General features: G+C 37.2%; 1 protein-coding gene across 12 annotated transcripts in view; it reads right to left on the reverse strand.

The window, feature by feature from the left end:
- LOC120514820 (tenascin-N-like) overlaps positions 1–22,220 on the reverse strand; it is a 142,991-nt gene continuing 120,771 nt past the window's right edge. For all 12 annotated transcript variants that reach the window (XM_039735397.1, XM_039735399.1, XM_039735398.1 and 9 more), the window contains 2 exons: positions 21,392–21,555; positions 1–2,105 (listed from right to left, as the gene is read on the reverse strand). In XM_039735397.1, coding sequence (XP_039591331.1) covers positions 1,962–2,105; positions 21,392–21,555 — 308 coding nt within the window. In that variant the 3' untranslated portion in view covers positions 1–1,961. The remainder of the gene's footprint in view (positions 2,106–21,391; positions 21,556–22,220) is intronic.

The following is a 22,220-nucleotide window of genomic DNA, read 5'->3' on the forward strand; positions in this document are numbered from 1 at the left end:
TGTTGAGAAGTATGTTTATTTTTTTGAACCAATCAGACCATGCACATGTAACTATTACAATGAACAAAGAACATACATTTACTGGTGTATAAAATGTAAAAAATATTTGGAATGCAATAATAAAAGTTACATCATTGATTATTAAAACATATAAATTTACTCCTTTTGGTAAACAATAACACTGTTGCTTTTTTAATTGTAATGAATGCAGCCAATTTAGTCTCTGTACCCACCACCGAATGGTTGCAAAAAATTGCAGAATTGAAATTGCACTTACACACACTAATCTTATTTTTTGATTAATGAATTTGGGAAATTCCTTATTATGATATTTTAAGTAGCTTCGAATTATGGTCTTATACAACTATTTGCATAAAAAAATGAACAAACCTAGAGAAAAGTATATTGTAAAATGGTTGTCGTTTTTAAACTTAAACTCGGAACTCAAAATGCTTCTCAATCTATGGATGTGTGAGGTGTTGACCCCAGAAATTAACAATTCACAGCCATCATTTGTGTGTTGTTATGTAGGATGACGAAGCAACAGGCAAGAACACGATGCACTGTTAAATGTATATATAGAAAACTGAATAAATTACTACAGTGGAAACTGATTGTGCGCTTTGCCTGAATGTGAAGGACAAGCCAGATAGAAATTGAACTCAGGGCAGATAAAGGCCTTAAGCCTTCCAGGGAAGAGTGCACATTGAGAAATAAGTGACTCATTGCAGCTTAGCACATGCTTCAACTGTTGCCTAATTCTACTGCTGTTCTCAACATTCACATTTGAGCTGTTTTAATATGCAAATTACAAACTGTTAGACATCACATCAGATGATTCTCTTGCAGATTGACTGTGAATTATATATTTAACAATGGATGGCAACCAGAATAGTATGAAGAACCCTGAGTTTTTGCCTCTTGCCCTATTAGCTTTAAACTTGCTGCTGACTTGATAAAGTAATGAAGAAATACTGCTTGTGTGACAGATTGACTTGACTGATTCAACCTCTAAGTGGCAAATTATGAAATGTTAGTGTTTAAAGTGCAGTGGGCTGTAGGATTACATTGCCAGAACACATACTTTATTTGGTAAAAGTAAAAATACACAGCAAATAACCCATTAGGTAATATGTTTCTGGTGACTGCAGTGAGCTCAGTTTGTCAATGCTGAAGTAAACCATTTGACTGCACAGTGAGAAACATCTTTATATTATATTCTTGTCTCAGGTATAGCTTATTTCATTTTAACACTGTACTTTCAAAATAGGAACAAATGGTACTGTAGCAATAATAATTCACCAAGATTTAACATTACTGATCTCAAATGCCAGAGGTTAATACAGATTCAGAAGCACAATTCCAATAGTTGTTTTTAAACTGAGTTTATACATAAATTTAGTTACAGTTTTAAGAAGTGAAATATGAGAGATTATACATACAGCATCCATGAAATGACTCGACCAGACACTCCTTAAATATTATGGTAAGATCAAAATTACAGAGCAGAGGTATTTCTTTGGTACATAAAGAGCTCTAAATATATATATATATATATATATATGAAATGTTATGTATAACCTTTTAAGTCTTAAGCCATGGTTTAAACAGATGATTTCAGTTTTTATCTGAAATAAATGGAAAGTCACAAATGTCCGAAAGGTGAAGTGATCATGAAGTACCACATACTGTAGCCAAACCAAGCAAATTGCTGCACATAAACTTAATTATGGGATAAAACAGATATTGATACTCAAGATGGGTGTGGTCATCCATACAATGTTACAAAATTATAAACAACAAGGATTGAGAGAAGTTAAAGTCAGTTTTTATTCTGCACCCATTCAGTACACATGCCTTACCTCTCTCGTTTAATCAACATTCTGTTTTAGTGACAATGCCCTGATACGTACAATAAACAAATTCATTGTGCTGTCATTTTCTTCCTCTTTTTTCCCTTTTTAATTGAGTCGTTTTCCTCTCATGGCCAAAGATCTCTTCTTCCTCCCAATAACTGTAGGATCACTTGATACGTGTGCTCGAATTTTCATCTCGACAAATGGAATTGAGAACTCATGGCCTTTCCAAGGCTCCCAGTTTACTCCCTGCAGACAAGAACAATCAAGGCAGAAAAAGAATGATTTGGAGGAAATTTTTACTCTACTTTTTAAATGTCCGTTTTCCCAGCAGTAACTTGGAGAGTGTCATCTGACTCTGTGTTATTCGTAACATTTTCAAACAAGGATCACACATTGCAAACATTTGATTCATTCAGCAGTCACACCATATGCACTTCAGTACAAGTGAGCCACCTGAAGCTAAGCATGCTCAGGCCTGGACAATACTCGGATGGGAGACCATCTAGGAAATGCATTGGTTTTTGCTGTAAGAGGTGTTGGTGAGGCTGGCAGGGAGCGCTTACCCTGTGGTCTGAATGTGCAGTCACGGGGACATTGTGCTGTAAATATGGCGCCATCCTTTGGATGAGACATAAAACTGAGGTCCAGACTCTCTGTGATCATAAAAGACCCCTTAGCATCCTTCGTAAAGAGCAGGGTGCATCCCAATGTCCTGGCTAAATTGGACACCATGGCCAAGTCATGCTGGCCCCCTTAACATCCCCTGTCTCTGACTGGCTAACTATGTCTCATCCCTTCAGCACCTAATAGGTAATGAGTGGTGAGTATACTGGCACAAAAATGGCTGCTGTCGCATCATCCAGGTGGGTGCTACACATTAGTGGTGGCTGAATTGGCTCTTAATTCACTGAAGCACTTTGAGTAGTGAGAAAAGCACTACATAAATGTAAAGAATCATTATTATTATTAACTTCGGTAAACTTAATATCTGACAGCTGCTTTGGATGGCTTTTGAATTTCACTGCCTATTAATATCATGTCATTTCACAATTGGGTTGTTAAATAATTTTCATTGTGTATAATATCAAAGTGCTAAGTAAAAACAAACACAAACAAAACAATAGATAAATATGTGCTTTGCCTTAATAAAATTTGAATTTCCATCTCTACATTTTCTAATCTTCTTATCCAGTACATGGTTACCTGGAACTAGTGCCAGTCCAGACAGCACTGGAAGCAAGGCAGGAACAAAGCCTGGATAAGGTATTGGTGCATCATAAGACCTAGTGAAACACACACACACACACACACACACACACCACATTTTTGAGTGAATTTTGAGTCACCAAACAACTTAACAAGAACATATGTGTGATGCGAGAGGAAAACTGGGATAATGAATGAGTAATCTGTCCATTTTTCAAGTTGGCCTTTCCCATTTAAGGTTTACAAGATAATAATAATAGTAATAATAATAATAAAGAAATCTTGTCTTTTTATATTATTTCAAAAAGATGTGTAAATCTAGATAACTGTAACCTGGATTATTAATATGAAGAATGTCATATTGACAGGAGTACAATTTTTGCACAGACATCATTATAATTTTTCTTTTAATAATTTTAAGAGACGTTTTTAACTCAATATGAATATCCATCCATCCATTAGCCAACCCGCTATATCCTCACTACAGGGTCACGGGGGCTGCTGGAGCCAATCCCAGCCAACACAGAGGGCAAGGCAGTAAACCCCAGGTAGGGCACCAGCCCACCGCAGGGCACACACACACACCAAGCACACATTAGGGACAATTCAGGATCGCCAATGCACCTAACCTACATGTCTTTGGACTGTGGGAGGAAACCCACACAGACGCAGGGAGAACATGCAAATTCCATGCAGGGAGGACCCGGGAAGCGAACCCCAGTCTCCAAACTGCAAGGCAGCAGTGCTACCCACTGTGCCACCGTGCTGCCCAATATGAATATCCCCAATTCAAAACATAAGAATAATCACTCAATGAAATGAAAAAAGAAACATTCCATATAATATACTGTACATTTAAGCCGATTATTGACTTCATACCGTGATATTCTCATGTTACATATACTGTTTGGCCTGTCAGTTTATACCTTGAGATGTTATCAGCACATCAACATCAGATATTCTTTCTAGCTGATTATGAGCTGTGTACATAAGGTAAGTAAACAAAAAACTTTCTTTGGTCAAAAATGTTTATATTAAGACAGTCCATAAAGTTAGATTTTAGTCAGACATTTTGTCCAGACACATTAGAGTGTGAATCTTATGTTTATGCCAATCCAGTCCAGTTTTTATTGATACAGTCTTTGGTATGTTGAATGCTGACTGCAGAAGTTACAGATGTGAAATTTCTGTTCAAATTCAATTGATATGGGCCGTGTACTGTACACTTTACAACTGTAATGTTGTGCTGCCATCTGCTGGACAAAAATAGAATAAATGTGAACTTTTTAAAGTAGAAATTGATGCATTCAATTATGCATAGTGAACTGATACGTGGGAAAATAAAAATATGTGCCGCAAGTTGTGCTGTTCCCTTAACTTTAACCAAAGAGGTCATTCATGTGTGAAAACAGATGAAAGACTGAAAGGTAGCCGATAAAACAAATTCACTCAAAGCAACATAAAAGATGATTGGAATGGACTGGGCATAATTACTGGACTCAAACAATCCTGGCCTCAGGTGCTGTGAATTTGGACAAAGCTAATACCCTGGGTATGTTTTTTTTTTAATAGATTTTGCCTCTTTCCATCTTCACCACCTTCTTCTAATGACCAATTCCCCCACTCCTTTCCTACTGCATCAACAACTCTTACCATTGTCCGTCAGTAAGAGGCATTTTTGGGGGTTCTATCAACACAAAATACTATGAGTGTACATCAACTTCAAGGTCTCAGAGGCACAACGAGTGAAGTAAATGAGTACTACTGAGTCTTGGCTTTAAAATGAATGGCAAAAAAATGTGAAAAATGGAAAACAATAAGGACATACTCTCTGAAATTATATATCAAATCGTATATCTTTAATTAGCCATTGCTGCACAGATGACAAGTAACCAATTAACCATCACAAACCGAGTTTAAAAAGTCAACTATAGAGCTCTATTGTGAATGCCTATTAAAGAGGAAATATCAAACTGCACTGCACAGGCCATTCTGAATATTAACACAGACAACTGATTGCTTTTCATAACTGTACTTTTCTGGATTTCTTTGCAATAAAGTCCTTGAACAGATCACTTACATCCAGTTTCTGAACCAGATCATTCTTAATTGACATTAGAGTTAAATAATTCAGTGTTTTCTTCACTAGCTTGAGCATGGAGGAAGATCACTCAACACTTGCATTTTTGACAAGCAGTATTCACATCAGGTACAGCAGCATCTACATTTGGGAAGATGTGGTGTAAGTTTCTTTTCTCTGAGGCACTGTAACAGCTCTGGAGCGGATAAAATGCCTTTAGTGCTTATGAACTGGACAATCTGCTAGCTGCTGTGCCACCATGCCTCAAACAATAAAAGATGTTGACGATACAGTAACCACAAATAAAATGCATCACATGTTCACAGACTAGCAACAAGTGAAAATGTAATTACAACATACATATAATTAGAAAATTTAAATAGCACAGCCTAAATCTTTTCTCTCTCACTTTCTCTGTGCTCTCAGCACTTCCAAGATCCTACTACTAAAAGCCATTGAATAAGGGATTCAATCAAATCAAATCAGCATCAGTGTTACTTGTATGATTTGCAGTTTTTTTTTTTACATTTTTTGTAGTTTTCTTGGGTGGATTTTCAATTAGTATTTGGGCTGTCAGAAGGAACATCACTACATGAATATAATTCAAATCTATAAGAAAAAAAAATGATTTGAAGGCAAACACTGACATTTGATTGTAGAAGAGTGGTCCTTTTTGTTTTTTTACCTCAGACCAATCTTGGCAACATGTTACTCCTGAGATGCTATGCTGCAATACTTTTTTATTGTGCCTGTGTTTTGCACATCACTTTCACTTTGATCAGTGAATTTTTAATTGTCAGTTTGTATCGTCTGTCATTTTTAAAATTGACATATTTTTCTACTGCGCTGCTTTGCATTTGGGTTAATGGGTGAACTAACAACAGATTTGCCCTAAAAATAAATCTTATTACTGATCCAGTTCCATTTAATCCTTCAACCAAAAATCTAAGATTTGCTATTGTTTTATTTTAAAAACCATTAAGAATTCATTAAAGCAAACAAAAACTGTATTCTTTTCCAATTGAACATAATGGAAAATAAACTGCCATATTTCTCATTTTCCTTTTATCATCATATCCATCATCCAACCTGCTACATCCCAACCACAGGGTCACAGGGGTTTGCTGGAGCCAATCCCAGCCAACACAGGAAACAAATCCCGGGCAGGTCGCCAGCCCAGCGTGGGGCGTGCACACACACACACCCCCAGGGACAATTTAGGATCGCCAATGCACCTAACCTGCATGTCTTTGGACTGTGGGAGGAAACCCACGCAGACACGGGGAGAACATGCAAACTCCATGCAGAGAGGACCCAGGAAGCGAACCCGGGTCTCCTAACTCCGAGGCAGCAGCAGCACTACCCACTGCGCCACCACGCCGCCACAGCTGCTTTATTATCATACCATCTTTAAAATCAACATTTTAAATAGCATTTTCAGTGCCAGGAAAACTACCTGAACCAACACTTGCCTTTTGAAGGCTGCTGGGTAGACCTAAAGTTCATAAAACAAAGGGGAAATGAAAAATAAGTATTACATTTGCATATGTTATATTTTTGCTGCACTTGTAAAAGAAATAATCCTGTTTTGTTTAATCATGCGGTGTTATTTTTTGACCACTGGCCTCCCCTCTCCACAAATATATCAAATCGGGCTGCTCCACACACTTGATCTGCCTTGCACATGCTGTTTTTATCTTCTTTTTTAACTATAACCTATCCTTCTTATGATTTGTTTTAAACTTTTGGCAGAGTATTTTTAACTTAGTAGCAGAATTTTTCAAGTTGCAATTAATGAAAGTGTTTGCCACATAAGAAAATGAGGTAGGAATACTGAGTTCATTCAATGAGTCCATTTCTGCAACGCAAATCAACTCACCGTTTCCCGACTTATCTAAAATATAAATGGACACGGACTTCATGTCATTTGCACCCAAGGATCAGAAAGGAGTGGAGGCCTGGAAGAAGTGAGGATGTAGAGGACTAAAATAATGCATGCATTTAACATGTTTAAGTAATTGTGAGAAATTTTGTAGCCTCGTCGAAAAGCGTGGGGCTTTGGGAAAAAAAGTTTGCCTAAGCCGGTCAAATAGCAGATTTTCAGAAAATATTTCAGCCAGCAAGGCCATCAGCAAACCTGTCAAATTCACTGCAAAAAATGCTTTTCTGTTGGCCCTGGGCTACTGCCCTAGCAAGCCCTTGCTAAAATTCGGTCATGTGGCTGTCCATAAATGATGACTAGGTGAGGAGACAATTGATGAGGCTACACACAGGAAAAGCCGCAGGACCAGATGGAATCAGTCCTTAAGTTCTTAAGGCCTGTGCTGGCTAACTTTGTATTGTCCTCTGTTACTTCTTCAATCTGCCAATAAGGCTCCAGAAAATGCTGCTGTTTGTAGTATTCTCGTTCCAAAGAAGACAGATGCCCCTTCATATAATGATTAGTAGATCTGTGGCCCTTACATCCCAGATCATGAACACCTGGTCTTGAACTACATGAGTCCTCTTGTGAAAAGCATGATTTTTAGTAATTTTGTAAATTTATTAAAAGTAAAAGGCTTACATATTACATTGACACAAGTATTCAGACCTACTAAAAAACTTGAAATTTGGCTCAGGTGCATCCCAATCTATTGATCATCGTTGAGACATTTTAACACCCTATTTGGAGTCCAACTATGGTGAAGTCAATTGATTGGACATGATTAGGAAAGGCCCACACCTGTGTATCTGAGCAAAAACTTAGCCATGGGGGTGAAGACATTGCCTGTAGAGATTAGAGACAGTACTGTCTCAAAGCACAATACATATTAATTTTAGATTCCCATGAGTATAGTGGCCTCCACAATTCTTAAATGGAATAAAGTTTGGAACACCAGTGACTCTTCTTAGAGCTGGCCACCTGGCCAAACTGATCAGGTGAGAAGGGGCCTGGTAACAGAGGTGACCAAGAACTCGATTGGCACTCGGGCTGAGCTCCAGAGATCCTGTGTAAAGATGGAAGAAACCTTCAGAAGAACAACTACCACTGAAACCTTCTGTTAATCTGGGCTTTATGGCAGAGAGGCCAGACGACACATGGGAGCTACTTGGATTTCACAAACAGGCACCTAAAGTATTCTCAGACTATGAGAAACAAGATTCTCTGGTCTAATGAAACCAAGATTGAACTGTATGGCCTCAGTTCTAAGCAAGACATCGAAAGGAAACCGGCCAGTGCTCATCACCTGCACAATACCATACCAACAGTGAAACACAGGTGAGACAGCATCTTACAGTGATATTATTCTTAAGCAGCATGGACTGGGAGACTAGACAGGGTTGAGGAAAAGCTGAATGGAGCAAAGTACAATGATATCCTTAATGAAAATCTGCTCCAGAACACTGTAGACCTAAAACTAGACTACAGGTTCACCTTCCAACATGACAAGCAAAGACAACACATTAGTGGCTTAGGGACACCTTTGGGAATGTCTATGAATAGCTCAGCCAGGGCCTGGACTTAAATCCAACAGAACATCACTGCTGCAAAGACATGAAAATAGAGGTCCACTGACAGTCTCCATCCAACCTGATATAGCATGAGAGGATCTGCAGAAAAAAATGGCAGAAAATCTACAAATCCAGGCTTACCCAAGACAACTCCAGGCTGTAATTGCTGCCAAAGATGCTTTACCAAAGAACTGAATAAAGGGGTCATGAATGCTTGTGTCAATGTGATACTTCAGTTTTTTTTATTCTTAATACATTTGCAGAACTTTCTAAAATCCTGTTTTCACTTTGTCATTCTGTCATTAAGTGCTACTTGCTAAGGGAAAAATTAATTTGAATGATTTTAGCATACTGTAAGACCTCAACATGTCAAAATGTGAAAAAAAATTGAAGGGATCTGAAGCTTTGTGATAGCACTGTACCTATAGCAATACACCCTTATAAAGAAACTGTGACTGCGACTGCTTTTTCTATCTTTGGCCAAGTCAGAAGTTTTTCTTTGTTTTTAGAAATTCTGGTATATATTTGAAAGGTGATGTTGTTGTTTATTAAAATATATATTTTGTCATTGTGCTTCTGTAAAAAGCTACATTTCCTCATTGGGACAAATCAAGCGCTACCTTTCTCTCTATGATTGAAAGTGGGAAATTAATTTAGATTTTAGAAATGGGATGTAGGAAAAACATGTATAAGCACATGTAGGAGTTGGATATACTCATTTTTTGTACATGGGTGTTTTTACTTTTTTTAAATTTTATTGGCAGAAAATAACATTTCATACAATCAAGTTGAACTTAACAAATCAGAATTCAATCTCCACCTGGGTACTAATAAAAAAACCTGTAGCTCCGAGAAAGTAACAAAAAAATCAACAATTGTCAGTGTTAAATTAGTTGTAGTGCAATTTATATCAAATGTTCATAAGATCAACAGGATGAAAACATATATTCATTGTATTAGCATTTTCTTTATAAATGGAAAGTTCTGTGCATTTATAATAGTAATATATTCTAAGCGGGTGCCTACATGACAAGGGAGGTAATACCAGCATGGATCAGAATAAAATCCCAAACTTGGGTTGTAAATAGATTAGAAACCCCCAAGAACAGATGAAATATTTCTCTGATCACATTTGTGGAGAAGGTGGGAGCCTTCTGGGGCACAGTAAGTCTTATAGGTGTTATAGGTGTTCCTAAAGTAAATTCTCAGAGAAAAAGAGCAAGCTATTTCTAATCTATCCTTATAATTGTAAGTGCCAACATAACAATAGGCTTCATGGCAATAACTTCTGGAGAAACTGGAAATTAAGGTCAAAGCTGTCTTATGTAATAATGAACTATCTTAAATTATGACTACAAAATGTCAACAAAAGTTCAGTAGCAATGTCTCCATGACAAAACAGTTAACTTTGTGAGATGGAATGTTAAAGGTCTCAATCGCGAATTAAAGAGAAAGAGAGTATTCTCTCACCTAACAGGTCTAAACGCTAAAATACTATTTTTACAGGAGACCCACTTATTAAGCAAGGATCACTTTCTGCTGCACAGAGACTGGGATGGCCAAATATTCCATTCCAGCTTTACAAAAACTAGAGATGTAGGAATTCTTATACATAGAACAGTCTCATTTGTAGTATCAGATCCTGAAGGGTGATATGTGATTGTCATGGGTGATTTATTAACTGTAAAGAGACTTTTTTAAACATCTATGCACCCAATGTGGATGAAAGGGGCTTCATCCAAAATAAATTTGCATCCATTCCCAATGTGAACACTCATAAATTATTATGGCTGAGGACTTGTTGTGTGTTGTGTTTCAAATCCAGACCTAGGGGGTATTTTCCGTACGTCACTTAAATCATCCGAGATCAGATGCCTCATCTTGGATGAGTTAATGCTGGTGAAACTCATCTGGGATAAGTCAGTTTTTCAAACGCAGCCATGTAGTAGATTAGTCTAGCTGGATCTAATCATCCGAGATGAATGCGCGCACCTGCCCTGATTGAAAAGCCCATATATATTGAGTCTAGAAAACAGGATTAGCAAGTCTTTCAAAGGCTGCAACAAAATGATGAAAGAATGGGCGCATTTTTTCACACAAGTGTAGCAAGGCCTTTTACTCGAAGGATGTGAAGAATTTCAAGATTTAATAGGTACAAGGGGTAAACACTGTAAAAGCAGCCCAAACCAGAAAAGACGGCTGGTAAAAAGTGTCCGACAAATTAGATAGATAGATAGATAGATAGATAGATACTTTATTAATGCCAAGGGGAAATTCACATAATCCAGCAGCAGCAGCATACTGATACAAAAAACAATATTAAATTAAAGAGTAATAAACATGCAGGTACAAACAGACAATAACTTTGAATAATGTTAGTGTTTACCCCCCCGGGTGGAATTGAAGAGTCGCATAGTGTGGGGGAGAAACGATCTCCTCAGTCTGTCAGTGGAGCAGGACAGTGACAGCAGTCTGTCGCTGAAGCTGCTCCTCTGTCTGGAGATGATCCTGTTCAGATGATGCAGTGGATTCTCCATGAATGAGCGGAGCCTGTTCAGCGCCCATCGCTCTGCCACGGATATCAAACTGTCTAGCTCCATGCCTACAGCAGAGCCTGCCTTCTTCACCAGTTTGTCCAGGCATGAGGCATCCTTCTTCTTTATGCTGCCTCCCCAGCACACCACTGCATAGAAGAGGGCACTTGCCACAACCGTCTAATAGAACATCTGCAGCATCTTATTGCAGATGTTGAAGGACGCCAGTCTAGGTTGAGATCATTTCGGCCCCAAGGCCTCTTATCATTCACTTTACCAAATAAAACTGCGTGCCAACGAGTGCCAGCTATCCTTAATTTTAAAGCTAAAAAGAAGGCAGACAAGCAAAAAACAGGTGGAGGTCCACACGGTCCAGACCTAACCCCTGCAAAAGAATTGGCGCTCCAGCAAAATGCCCATCGCCCTGTTTCAGAGGGCATTCCAGGGGGAAAGCTCCTCCTCAGAACCAGTGGCAGGATGCAGTGGTCACTTCATTTCAAGTAAAGGATGGTCATTGCATATATTTGTTCTCAATGTGTGCCATAGGTGTGTTCCATTTAGCCCTCTTTTTTTTTGTTGTTGGGTCAGTTGTAGGGAATGTCATATCCCTAGAACTTGTGTCTGACCAACGAGATATTGACGAAGGTCAAATATTTGATGAAGTCACTGTGTCTGATTATTCATCAGGAGGAGAGGTACATTTTCCAAATAATGTTTGATCAGACTCCACTCTGATCAGTCCCATGTGCCCCAATCACATTTGGAAATCCTGGGTAATGAGAATGTCAGGCTGATTGTGAGATTCTTTATGGAACTGTAGGTGTTTTTGCCTGTGTTTTACCTACCTGCAATGGCATGAAATGCCTCTTTTATTGTCTGCACATGCAGGTGTCCTGAAAACACTATGAAAACCCGAAGGAAATATTTCAGAGCCAAACAGACTTTACGAATTGCCTGGCAAACTGCACTTTTAGACAGATTTTCCACATCGCTTACAGTATATAAAAAGTGCTGCTTGCAAAAAACCTCAAAGCAATGCATACTGTCTTTATGGTTGTGAGAGCCCGACTTCACCTAATCTGACTTCGAATATAAGGTGCTAATAAATCTTTGAGGTACAATATTCCCCCTCGGCTAAAGCGGTATCTTTTGAAAATAATTTCCTCCGGGAGAAATAAATCTTGCCGATTGCGCAAAACCCTTTCTATATAAAATTCTCTTCTTTTAATTTATGCACCAATATCAATTGGTTGCTCATTCATGAACGGTGAAGCCATGACTGAATGAATTCCATGCACTGATAAAGTGTGTGAGCTAATCCTTGTTTACATAGAACAAACCTGCTCCAAGCAGGTTTGAGGATTTGGATGTGCTGCTATGATAACACATCCAGCAAGAGTTTCGAAAAAACCAACAGATCCAGGATCATGCCAAATCGTCAACAATTACATCCAGCTAAACGAGTAATCCATGTATGAAAAAGATATGATAGGTCTTCTGTCACAGGGGTGATGACATCTAACACTGCAAAAACAATTACACAGTTTGTAACTGATCACAACTTATGAGACCCTCTACATCCAAACTCAAGAGTATATTCCTTCTATTCACCAGTGCATCACTGTTACTCAAGAATTGATTATTACTTTATAGATAACAATTTCTTGCCACAATTAAATCTTGTAAGTGCGATGCTATTGTTAACTCTGACCACGCCCCTTTGATCATGGAGCTTAAATCACTATTCCCCACATACTCATCTCGCAGCTGGCTTCTTAACCCACTTTTATTAGCAGATAAGAACTGTACAGAATTTAGAGGTATCGACAGGAATACTCTGGGAATCTCAGAAGGCTTTCTAAAGAGGACAGATTATTTCATATCTTTCTCACAAAAATAAATTGGAAACCAAGAAGGTATCAGAGCGTATCCTTGAAATTACCAGAATAGATCAAGAACATGCCAGGTGTCCAAATGAGGCACTTCATAGGAAAACACAGGCTCTGCATATAGACTAAGGAAATAGAAAAACTCATTTTTAAATAAAGACATCATTAATATGAACACAGTAAAAGCTAATAAGATCTTAGCTCAACAAATCCACAAGCAGGAAATTTGCAATGCAATCCCAGCAATTACCAACACAGACAGAGACAAAATCATTGACCATAAAAATATAATGCACACATTTAGAGACTACTATAAGTCCTTATATGCTTCTTAGTTTAAAGAAGACAAGACACAACCTAATGCATTTTTGGATGCATTACAGATACAACTAGATACTCTCAGTGCATATGAATTGGATAAACCTCTGGCACTATCAGAATTACTAGATGCTATAAATTAACTTCAGATTGGGAAAGCAGCAGGCCCTGATGGGTACCCTGCCAAATTTTATAAAAATATTCTCAATTGAGTTAGCTCCCCTTTTATTATTAACATTTACAGAAGCTAGAGACAATAAAATCCTACCTCACACTTTTTACAAAGCATTAATTACCATCTTTCCTAAGCAAAATAAGGACTTATTACAATGTGCATTATACAGACCAATCTCACTTCTGAAAAATTATGCTCTTCTAAGTCTTAGTTATGCAGAAAAAGCATTTGATACAGTTGACTGGAACTACCTTTTCACTACATTGAAGAAATTTGTGTTTGACCCGAACATATGTGCATCGATCAAACTACTGTAAACCAATCTAGAAGCTTCAGTTTGTATTAACAACATTAATTCAGACTACTTTAAACTAGAATGCGGTACTAGACAAGGATGCCACTTGTAACCACTGCTTTTGCAATCACCATTGAGCCAAAGGCAGTTCACTGTCGAAATGCTTATGAGATAAAGGGGATTATCAGAGAAAGACGAACAGAAAATTTTACTATATGCAGATGATATGATACTATATATATATCAGATCCACAAAATACTGTACCTGCAGTCCTAACAGCACTAATAGAATTTCAAAAGATCTCTGGTCTCAGAATTGATTTGAATAAAAGTGTGCTCTTTCCAGTGAATTCTCAAGCACGCCATACTAGATTGGACACCTTCCCTTTTATCATCACAGATCAGTTTAAATAACTAGAGCTAAACATCACAAGTAAACATAAAGTTCTTTATCAAAAAATATTAGCTACCCTTCAAATCACTTTAACAACACTGTAAAGATGAAATTCCTTCATAACCGTCTTTTTCTATTTTAAAACATTCCAATATACATCAATAAATCATTTGTTAAGAAATTAGATTCAATCATAACCTCATTTATTTGGAATTCAAAGCATCCACGTATCCAAAGGGTGACCCTACAAAGACCTAAGGCAGAAGATGGCAAGGCTCTACCTAACATTCACTTTTATTACTGAGTGGCAAATATACAAGCTATAAAAACCTGGACATTTACTATAATATATGAACATACACAGTTTTGGCCCACAATAGAAATGAAATCCTGTAGTACTTCTTTACATTCCTTGCTTTGTACCCCAATAAATACAAGTTATCGCCAATATACTAACAAAACAATTATGCTTCATTCACTCAGAATATGGAAGCAATGTAGGAAGTACTTCAAGACAGAGAAGTTTTTATCTGTGGCACCTTTGCACAATAACCACCTTTTTCCAAATGTACACAGTTATTAATGTCTGGAAAAGATTCAGGATTAAATCACTTAGGGATCTGTATATAGACAATGTCTTCGCATCCTACTAACAATTACACTCCAGATTTAACTTTCCAGCAACACATTTCTTTCACAACTTCCAAACTAGAAACTTTGCAAAATAAAACCTACCTAATTATCCTCACTTCCCACCCACCTCTTTACCGGAAAAAATATTGATCAGTCTTGAGGACTCAGACAGCATTTCTGTAATATATACAACATTTTAAAGTCCCAGAGTAGAGTGGGAAAAGGATCTCTCATTCAACATTTCAGAAAAGGAGTGGAAGGTAGCAATGCACAGAATTCACTCAAGCTCCATATGTGCAAATTATTGAACTTAAAATCATCTATCTGGCACATCTGTCTCTTTTAAAATTGTCCAAAATGTTTCCAGGGCAAGATCCAACCTGCGAACGTTGCAATCAGGTTTGAGCCTCATTGGGCCATGGGCATGCACCAAACGAACATCATTTTGAACCAAAATCTTTAAATGCCTTTCAGGTAGTTTGGTGTCACAATCCCTCCTAATCCACTAACAGCTGTGTTTGGTGGACTCCCAGATGGGCTTAAAGTGGAGAAGAACAAACAAACTGTAATTGCCTTTACTTCACTATTGTCATGTAAACTTATCTTGCTCAACTGGGAGAATCCTAGCCCACCTCTTTCAAGTCGGTGGCTAACTGAAGTTATGTATTATTTGAAATTGGAAAAAATCCAATTCTCACTTAGAGGATCTGTGCAAAAGTTTTTTAAACCTGGTAGGATCTAATCAATAACATTTTAGAATATGCTTTCAAATCGAGGAAGCGGATTCTCTTCCCTTTTTTATTCTGTTTATTTATATTTCCTACTATTAAAGTCTTACTCTGTTGGCCTAGCTCTCTTCCTCATGGGTGGGGGTTGATTTGATTTGAACCTAGTTTTGTAAAATTTGACTTGCTTATATGGTATGTTACTTGATTTTAATAAACTCAATAAAATGTTAAAAAAAAATTCTCAGAGGATACAAATGACAAAAACTTTAGGTGGAGCGGCAAAATGAGTGTGCACATCCTAGTAGGGATGTTCTATGTTTGTTACATTACACAGATGAACGTAACCTGTTTTGAAAGACATTCAGGATCATGATTATTTTCAGCAAGAGACCCCACAGAACCATCTCTGCTGTCTCTCCCTCGCTTTTGCCTTTTCAGCATTTATGTCCTGGGCACATGCAACATCTTCAAGGTTCAAAGGTCCTCTGGTGGCTGCTGACTTGTAGGTTAGTCACCTAATTGGTGGCTCCCATTCCCTGTCCTGCATCAACCTGCTGGCTGCCTTCATCTTTGATAATAGACTGGCTATTCCTTTTAGTATTGTATATGTACTTATGGAATTTTAAATTGCAATAAGCTAATTATATACAGTAAATGTACTTTCAACTTATTATAATGTGACTTTATGTTGCATCAAATAGATGAACTCTGTGAGGATTGAAAATACAATCAAATTCTACTGATGACAATTTCAATTTAATAGCCATTATTTAGGTTTGTCCATGTTGGCTTTTGGTACCTTCCAAATTTCTCATCTAAACTCTGGACAGATCTCGGACAGCTTATTAGTTCCTCCTACTTAGTCCTATCCCCTCCACCTCCACCAAAACACATTACATTTTTTGCCTTTTCCTGGAGATTTTCAAATGAACATGGCAAAGAAATGGCTATCACTCATCTTATAATATCTATTCCAGGCCATTTTTGCAATTCGGTTCTTGTCTGCCCTTTCATCTCCAAAAATCACCTTGGCGTGTTTTTTGTTCACCTTCAGGCTGTTGCATTCATACTAGTTTTCAATTTGTTTCAACCGTCTATTGTGATGAATACAGGCACTCTCATTACAGATCCTATTGCACATTTCTGGTCAGCTTCTTAATGTCAACAACAGAGCTGTCCACAGAATACATTCAAGATGAAGCATCATATTCATATCAAAACTATGCCTACTCTTATTCAACTTACCATTAACTCTCATACTTTACATCCTTTTCACTATAAATATGCCTATTTACCTTTACATGCCATTCACAATGCCAGCCTAATTACATTCTACAGCACTGTCAAGCTCCTTTTTCATATTTATGCACATTTGTCTCATAATGAATCTGTCACTTGCTGGGTTTCCTTAATTTTTGCCCATTACTGATTATTTTGTTTAATTCACTCTATACTATAGTACCTTCATTCAGAACTCTAAATGCTTCAACACTCAATAAGTCACACACTTTAAATGAATCACACCTTTCTTGTCAGAGTGTCATAACTTCACATCGCTTTACACTTCACCACGTACTTCCAATTGGTTTCTTCATACCTCTGAGCAAAACAGTAATCACTGCTAAACGATGATGTGACACCCACTTTCTTACATGTAGAACATTGACATTTTTGCCATACTTTGGTTGCTTTGATTCACTAATAAGAAGTCTATTGTGATGAAACAAACCAATCATTAATGTTCCATCACTGAAGTCAAAAATTTGTTCATTACTATGTTTGGTTGTGGGATTTTATATGCCGTTTTCTTTGTATTTAGTTTGTATGTTTTTGTTTTAATTTTCTGTTTTAGTTGAATTTTGGTGAATTCATTTAATTTAGTGTCTTGTGTGTGTTCATAGTGCTGCATTAAGGTCCAACTATTAGCACGAGTGGCATTAGCTACTTGGTTCCCAGTGTCTCCGCTCTCCTTTTTGTTCTTGTGCTTTTGGTTTTGGTCATCTTCTGACCATTTTATTTTGATGATCATCTGTTTTTGACTTGTTGCTTTGTCTTTTTGATACTGATCTTGATTGTGATTTTGGGTATTGTTTATTCAGGTATGGTTAACAATATGTCTAAAAATATGTTGTGATTAAGATTTGATTTACTTTTCTGTTTTTCAAATGTTGAAGTTGTTATTTTTGTTTTCTGTTTCCTTTATAGCTATATATATTTTTTCTTGACTTTTTAATTAAATACAACCTTTAATTAAACATTTCTTTGTGTTACAAGGTTTTGCAACTGTTTACCTCTCTATATTGTTATGATGTAATTTTTTTATGTGCTGTATACATTTGTCTCTATATTACTTTAGTGTAAATGTATGTTTTAGAGATCAAGGAATTTAGCTATTACATTTATTTTTGGATTTGAAGTGTTTTTACTGTTTTAAAAAACAAATTACTTTTCCTACAGTACCATTTGGTTTTTATTGTGGGTGCCGCCATTTTAGGCTTTTTGTTGTCTTTGGTGATAAGCAGTAAATAGGCAATGTCAACTGGAATTGTGCAATGTGTGGCATAGGTATAAAGGTCACCATCAGCTACTTTGTTGCTTGTTGAAGTTTATGGATATTGTGAATACTACTGCAATTTTTTTTTTCTACGAGCTAACAACTTTCAGTCCTGACAAGAAAAAAGACTGGAATTAATTATTTCATTTTGACCTGTGCTTCATTTTTACTGTGATTCTTTTCTTGGTTTTTCTGCTAATTTTTTGCTAATTTGTGTGGTGTCAGAACACATACGACATTCATTTTTAACATTTCACTTACACTCCCTTATAACTGTTGTCTTCTGTTTTGTATTGACTTTCAATTCTGGATCAAGTTTGATTTTGATGAAAAGAAAAAATGATTTCATGTGATTCAGACATTTGCAATGTTTCTGGAAACTCTCTTGTTTTGCCTAAAACACAGTGTTAAACATCTCTACCACACACTTTAAATACAGAAAGAAATCTGTCTTCAATTGGATTTTTCAATCCTTTCTAATATTAACATATCACATCATTCTTTTCATTACTTCTATAATCTTATTAAATGTGACATGTTGTGACTATGTTCAATGTTTGTTTAAGAATGAGCAAACTTAACTTTTTACCTCAATATTTTTTTTCAGCCGCACTCATTGTAATTTCAGTATTGCCAGAAACATTTTAAGTTCATATTCTAGACCATTCTTTTCTTTTCTGTTTTCTTCACATGGCACACATACTCTCTCCTTTCACTTGCTTTTCTTATTGTGATCATCTTCTCACAGGTGGCGGCTTTGAAAATCTACGCCTTCCATAATTTAGTGAGTAAATGCACTTTAGAAGATCAATCTATGTATAAAGACTAGAGACAGCAACCAGTCAGACACCAATTAAAACAACGGGGTGGATTTCTGGCATGGAGAAAAAGAACCTTGAAAAAGAAAAACTTCTTTTCCCTTCCTTACAGAGATGGTTTATAAGTGAAAATAAAAGACCTAATTCTGTCTTCGATATGCTGCCTCTTAAAACTTATTAAAGTGAAGGCTTTGTCAGAATTAACTGATGAATTATAATCTTTCAACACACTATAGATTTTCTAAAGAGGCAATTAAAAAAAATTAGCTGATATAAATAAAGTAAATGGCATGATGATGCCATAATTAACATTTCTCCCTCTCGGATTCAGGGTCGGGGCGGCACAGTGGCGCAGTGTTAACGCTGCTGCCTTGCAGTTAGTAGACCTGGGTTCGCTTCTACATGGGTTTCCTCCGGGTACTCCGGTTTCCTCCCACAGTCCAAAGACATGCAGGTTAGGTGCACTGGCAATCCTAAATTGTTCCTAGTGTGTGCTTGGTGTGTGGGTGTGTGTGTGCCCTGTGGTGGATTGGCACCCTGTCTGGGGTTTGTTTATGCCTTGCACCCAGTGTTGGCTGGGATTGGCTTCAGCAGACCTCTGTGACCCTGTAGTTAGGATATAGCGGGCTGGATAATGGATGGATTCAGGGTCTGAGTTTGAATCCAATGTCCAAATGCTGTTGTGGATTCTGCATGTTCTCACTTTTCCTGCATGTATTATTCTTTGAATATTCTCCAGGATAATCCCATGTCTAAAAAACAACGTGTTTTTTACATTATGTTGTGGATATAAATTGAGTCAATGGGAACATGAGTATGAATGTGAGTATAAGTGGGTCCCACAATAGACAGGTATTCGTTCTAGAGCTGGTTCCTGCTTTATACAGATGTTCACAGGATAGGGTGCTGCCTACTGTTGTGCTGAGTTGAATGAAGGAAACTGAGAATGTTACATTATACTATGAAATAAAATGTTTCATGATACAATATTGCTACACCTTCACTTATCATGGCACTGGAGAGTGATGACATATTGCATTTTGGTTGAACATGTAAGTAAGAATTGAACTATTGCATACTCCAAAGATGTGACAATGATACTACTACTACTCATCATCCAAATATGGCAGTGTCTATTGATGCTTTTACTTCTAGTCACTGAGGACTGGTTGTTTTACGCTATTCTTCAAATATAATCTAAAGCATTATTTCCTAGAGCCACCCACAAATTAGTTACTTTGTAAAGTTTTCAGTAAATATTAATTTACATATTGTATATTTTTGTCTTTCGTTCAGCTTTGTTTAAATTATACAGAACATATATATATGACCCAAAATATGATAATAGTCACGGTAATGGTTATGATATTTTTAATGGTATCTGAATTACTACTTAAATAAGTGATAAATGTGAAAGGAAGAATGCATTGAATCATAACGTTACATTGTAAAATAAGATCATGGAAAAGGCCTGAATGGTTACTGTTGTAATACTGTAAGAACTTATGAGCAAGGTGGGGCAGGATGCTTCTTCTACGGGAGCTTTGAGGAGACTGGCCACTTGCTGAGTTCTCTAGCTCTAACTGAGTAGTGTTGGGTTTAAATCACACATTCTTATTGTCTGTTCACATAAAGTTCACACCATCTTTATTATTAGTGTATATTGATAATTGGTGAGGAAATATTTAAATACTGACTGTGTAAGACTGTGCTGTAAAAAGCCTGGGGTCCTAGAAACTATTAAAATCATCAGAAAAAAAAATGAAATGTAGAGATGTCAGGTAACTGAAAGAAACTACTCTGGGCATCTCTCTCCTAGCTTTCATTTTGTCGATGTGCTCGTCTCGCTTGCGTAAGAGTTTCTCTCTTTTCTCTGCGGTTTTACTTTGGCAACAGAGTCACTTTCTTCTTCTGACTCATTAACTTGGGGCCAACTTGCCAGCTCTCTGAGCTTTATGCTGTAGTAGCCTCGCACTTCCGGGCCGGACAGACAGACACCCACACCTCCACACGTAGACATTTACTTTTCTGTTTCCTCGGAGGTGGAGCTCTTACCCTTACTCCACCTCTCACTTCTATGACGGACAGACACACACTTCCATGCATAGATGTTCATACAGTATATAAGATTAGTGTGCTAAATATAAATGTTCAATACGTAAAAAGAAATCTGGCATGAAGTAAAAAAGTGTCTGTATAAATTTTCTACAAGGACACTTCCCAGAGTTTGAAGGGTTTAGTAATGAGTACTTCAGTTTGAACTTTATATGTTTACACCATGTTTGCATGTTATTGCCATAGGCTTTGGCTTCCTGCCACAGACCAAAGACATGCTGTTAAGCAGATTGACAAATGTAATTGTGTGCCGTGACTGAGTGCATATTTGAAATAGATGAATATGCTTGACATTTTTTACCTGACTATGGGTGCTATCTCCATATTTTCCATTAAGATTTGCCAAGTGGCAGTTCTTGTACCACCAAGCTCCACGGTGTGAAAAGGCACAGTTACTCAAGGCAATGTCATTATCTTGGTCAATTGTTGTAAAGCCTCTTCCTTGGTGGTAGGTCATGGCATCACCTGGAATTACAGCAACACATGAAGACACAGCTTATACAGAAAAGAGAAATGTGACCAATAAAAAAGTAATAAAAAGAATATTCTTTTATTTAGAGTATATTCTGTCTATACTGTATAGTGGTTATTTGGTAGATCATCAGCTTTTGTCTATACTGCAGTAACAAATCGTAAAATCGCTCAGTTTCTCCAAAGAAACTGTTAACGATGAAATTTATTGTGGATTCACCACCAAATTCACTCATGTCTTCTTTTGACTAAAACACAAGAGTTTCATTTAGAAAACAAAATTATTTTGCACGCGATTTCAGGATCACAAAATATAAAACTAACTAAAAGGAGTTTTATGAGTTTTTGTAAAGGATTGTTCAGATAAAAAGCTCAAACTATTGCTGCTAATGTCTGCGCCACTTCGCCCACGTGTGTCAGCACTAGGTGCTCTCTCGGCATGTCCGTTTCTGCTTTGAGCAGGTGGTCCCATTGGACGTCACTTCTTTCCTCTTGCTTTGTCTGTCATAGTATTGTGACGACTGGTTTACACAACTGTTCAATTACAGAAGAAGTGTGACAGAGACAAAGTCAATATAGTGGCTAGGGTAGGGGAACATCCCTAAGAAACACTTTATCAATAATCGCTAGCCACAAGAGGGGAGTAATGTGATGAGGAC

Source organism: Polypterus senegalus, chromosome 14, assembly GCF_016835505.1.
Source record: "Polypterus senegalus isolate Bchr_013 chromosome 14, ASM1683550v1, whole genome shotgun sequence".
Taxonomy (NCBI): domain Eukaryota; kingdom Metazoa; phylum Chordata; class Cladistia; order Polypteriformes; family Polypteridae; genus Polypterus; species Polypterus senegalus.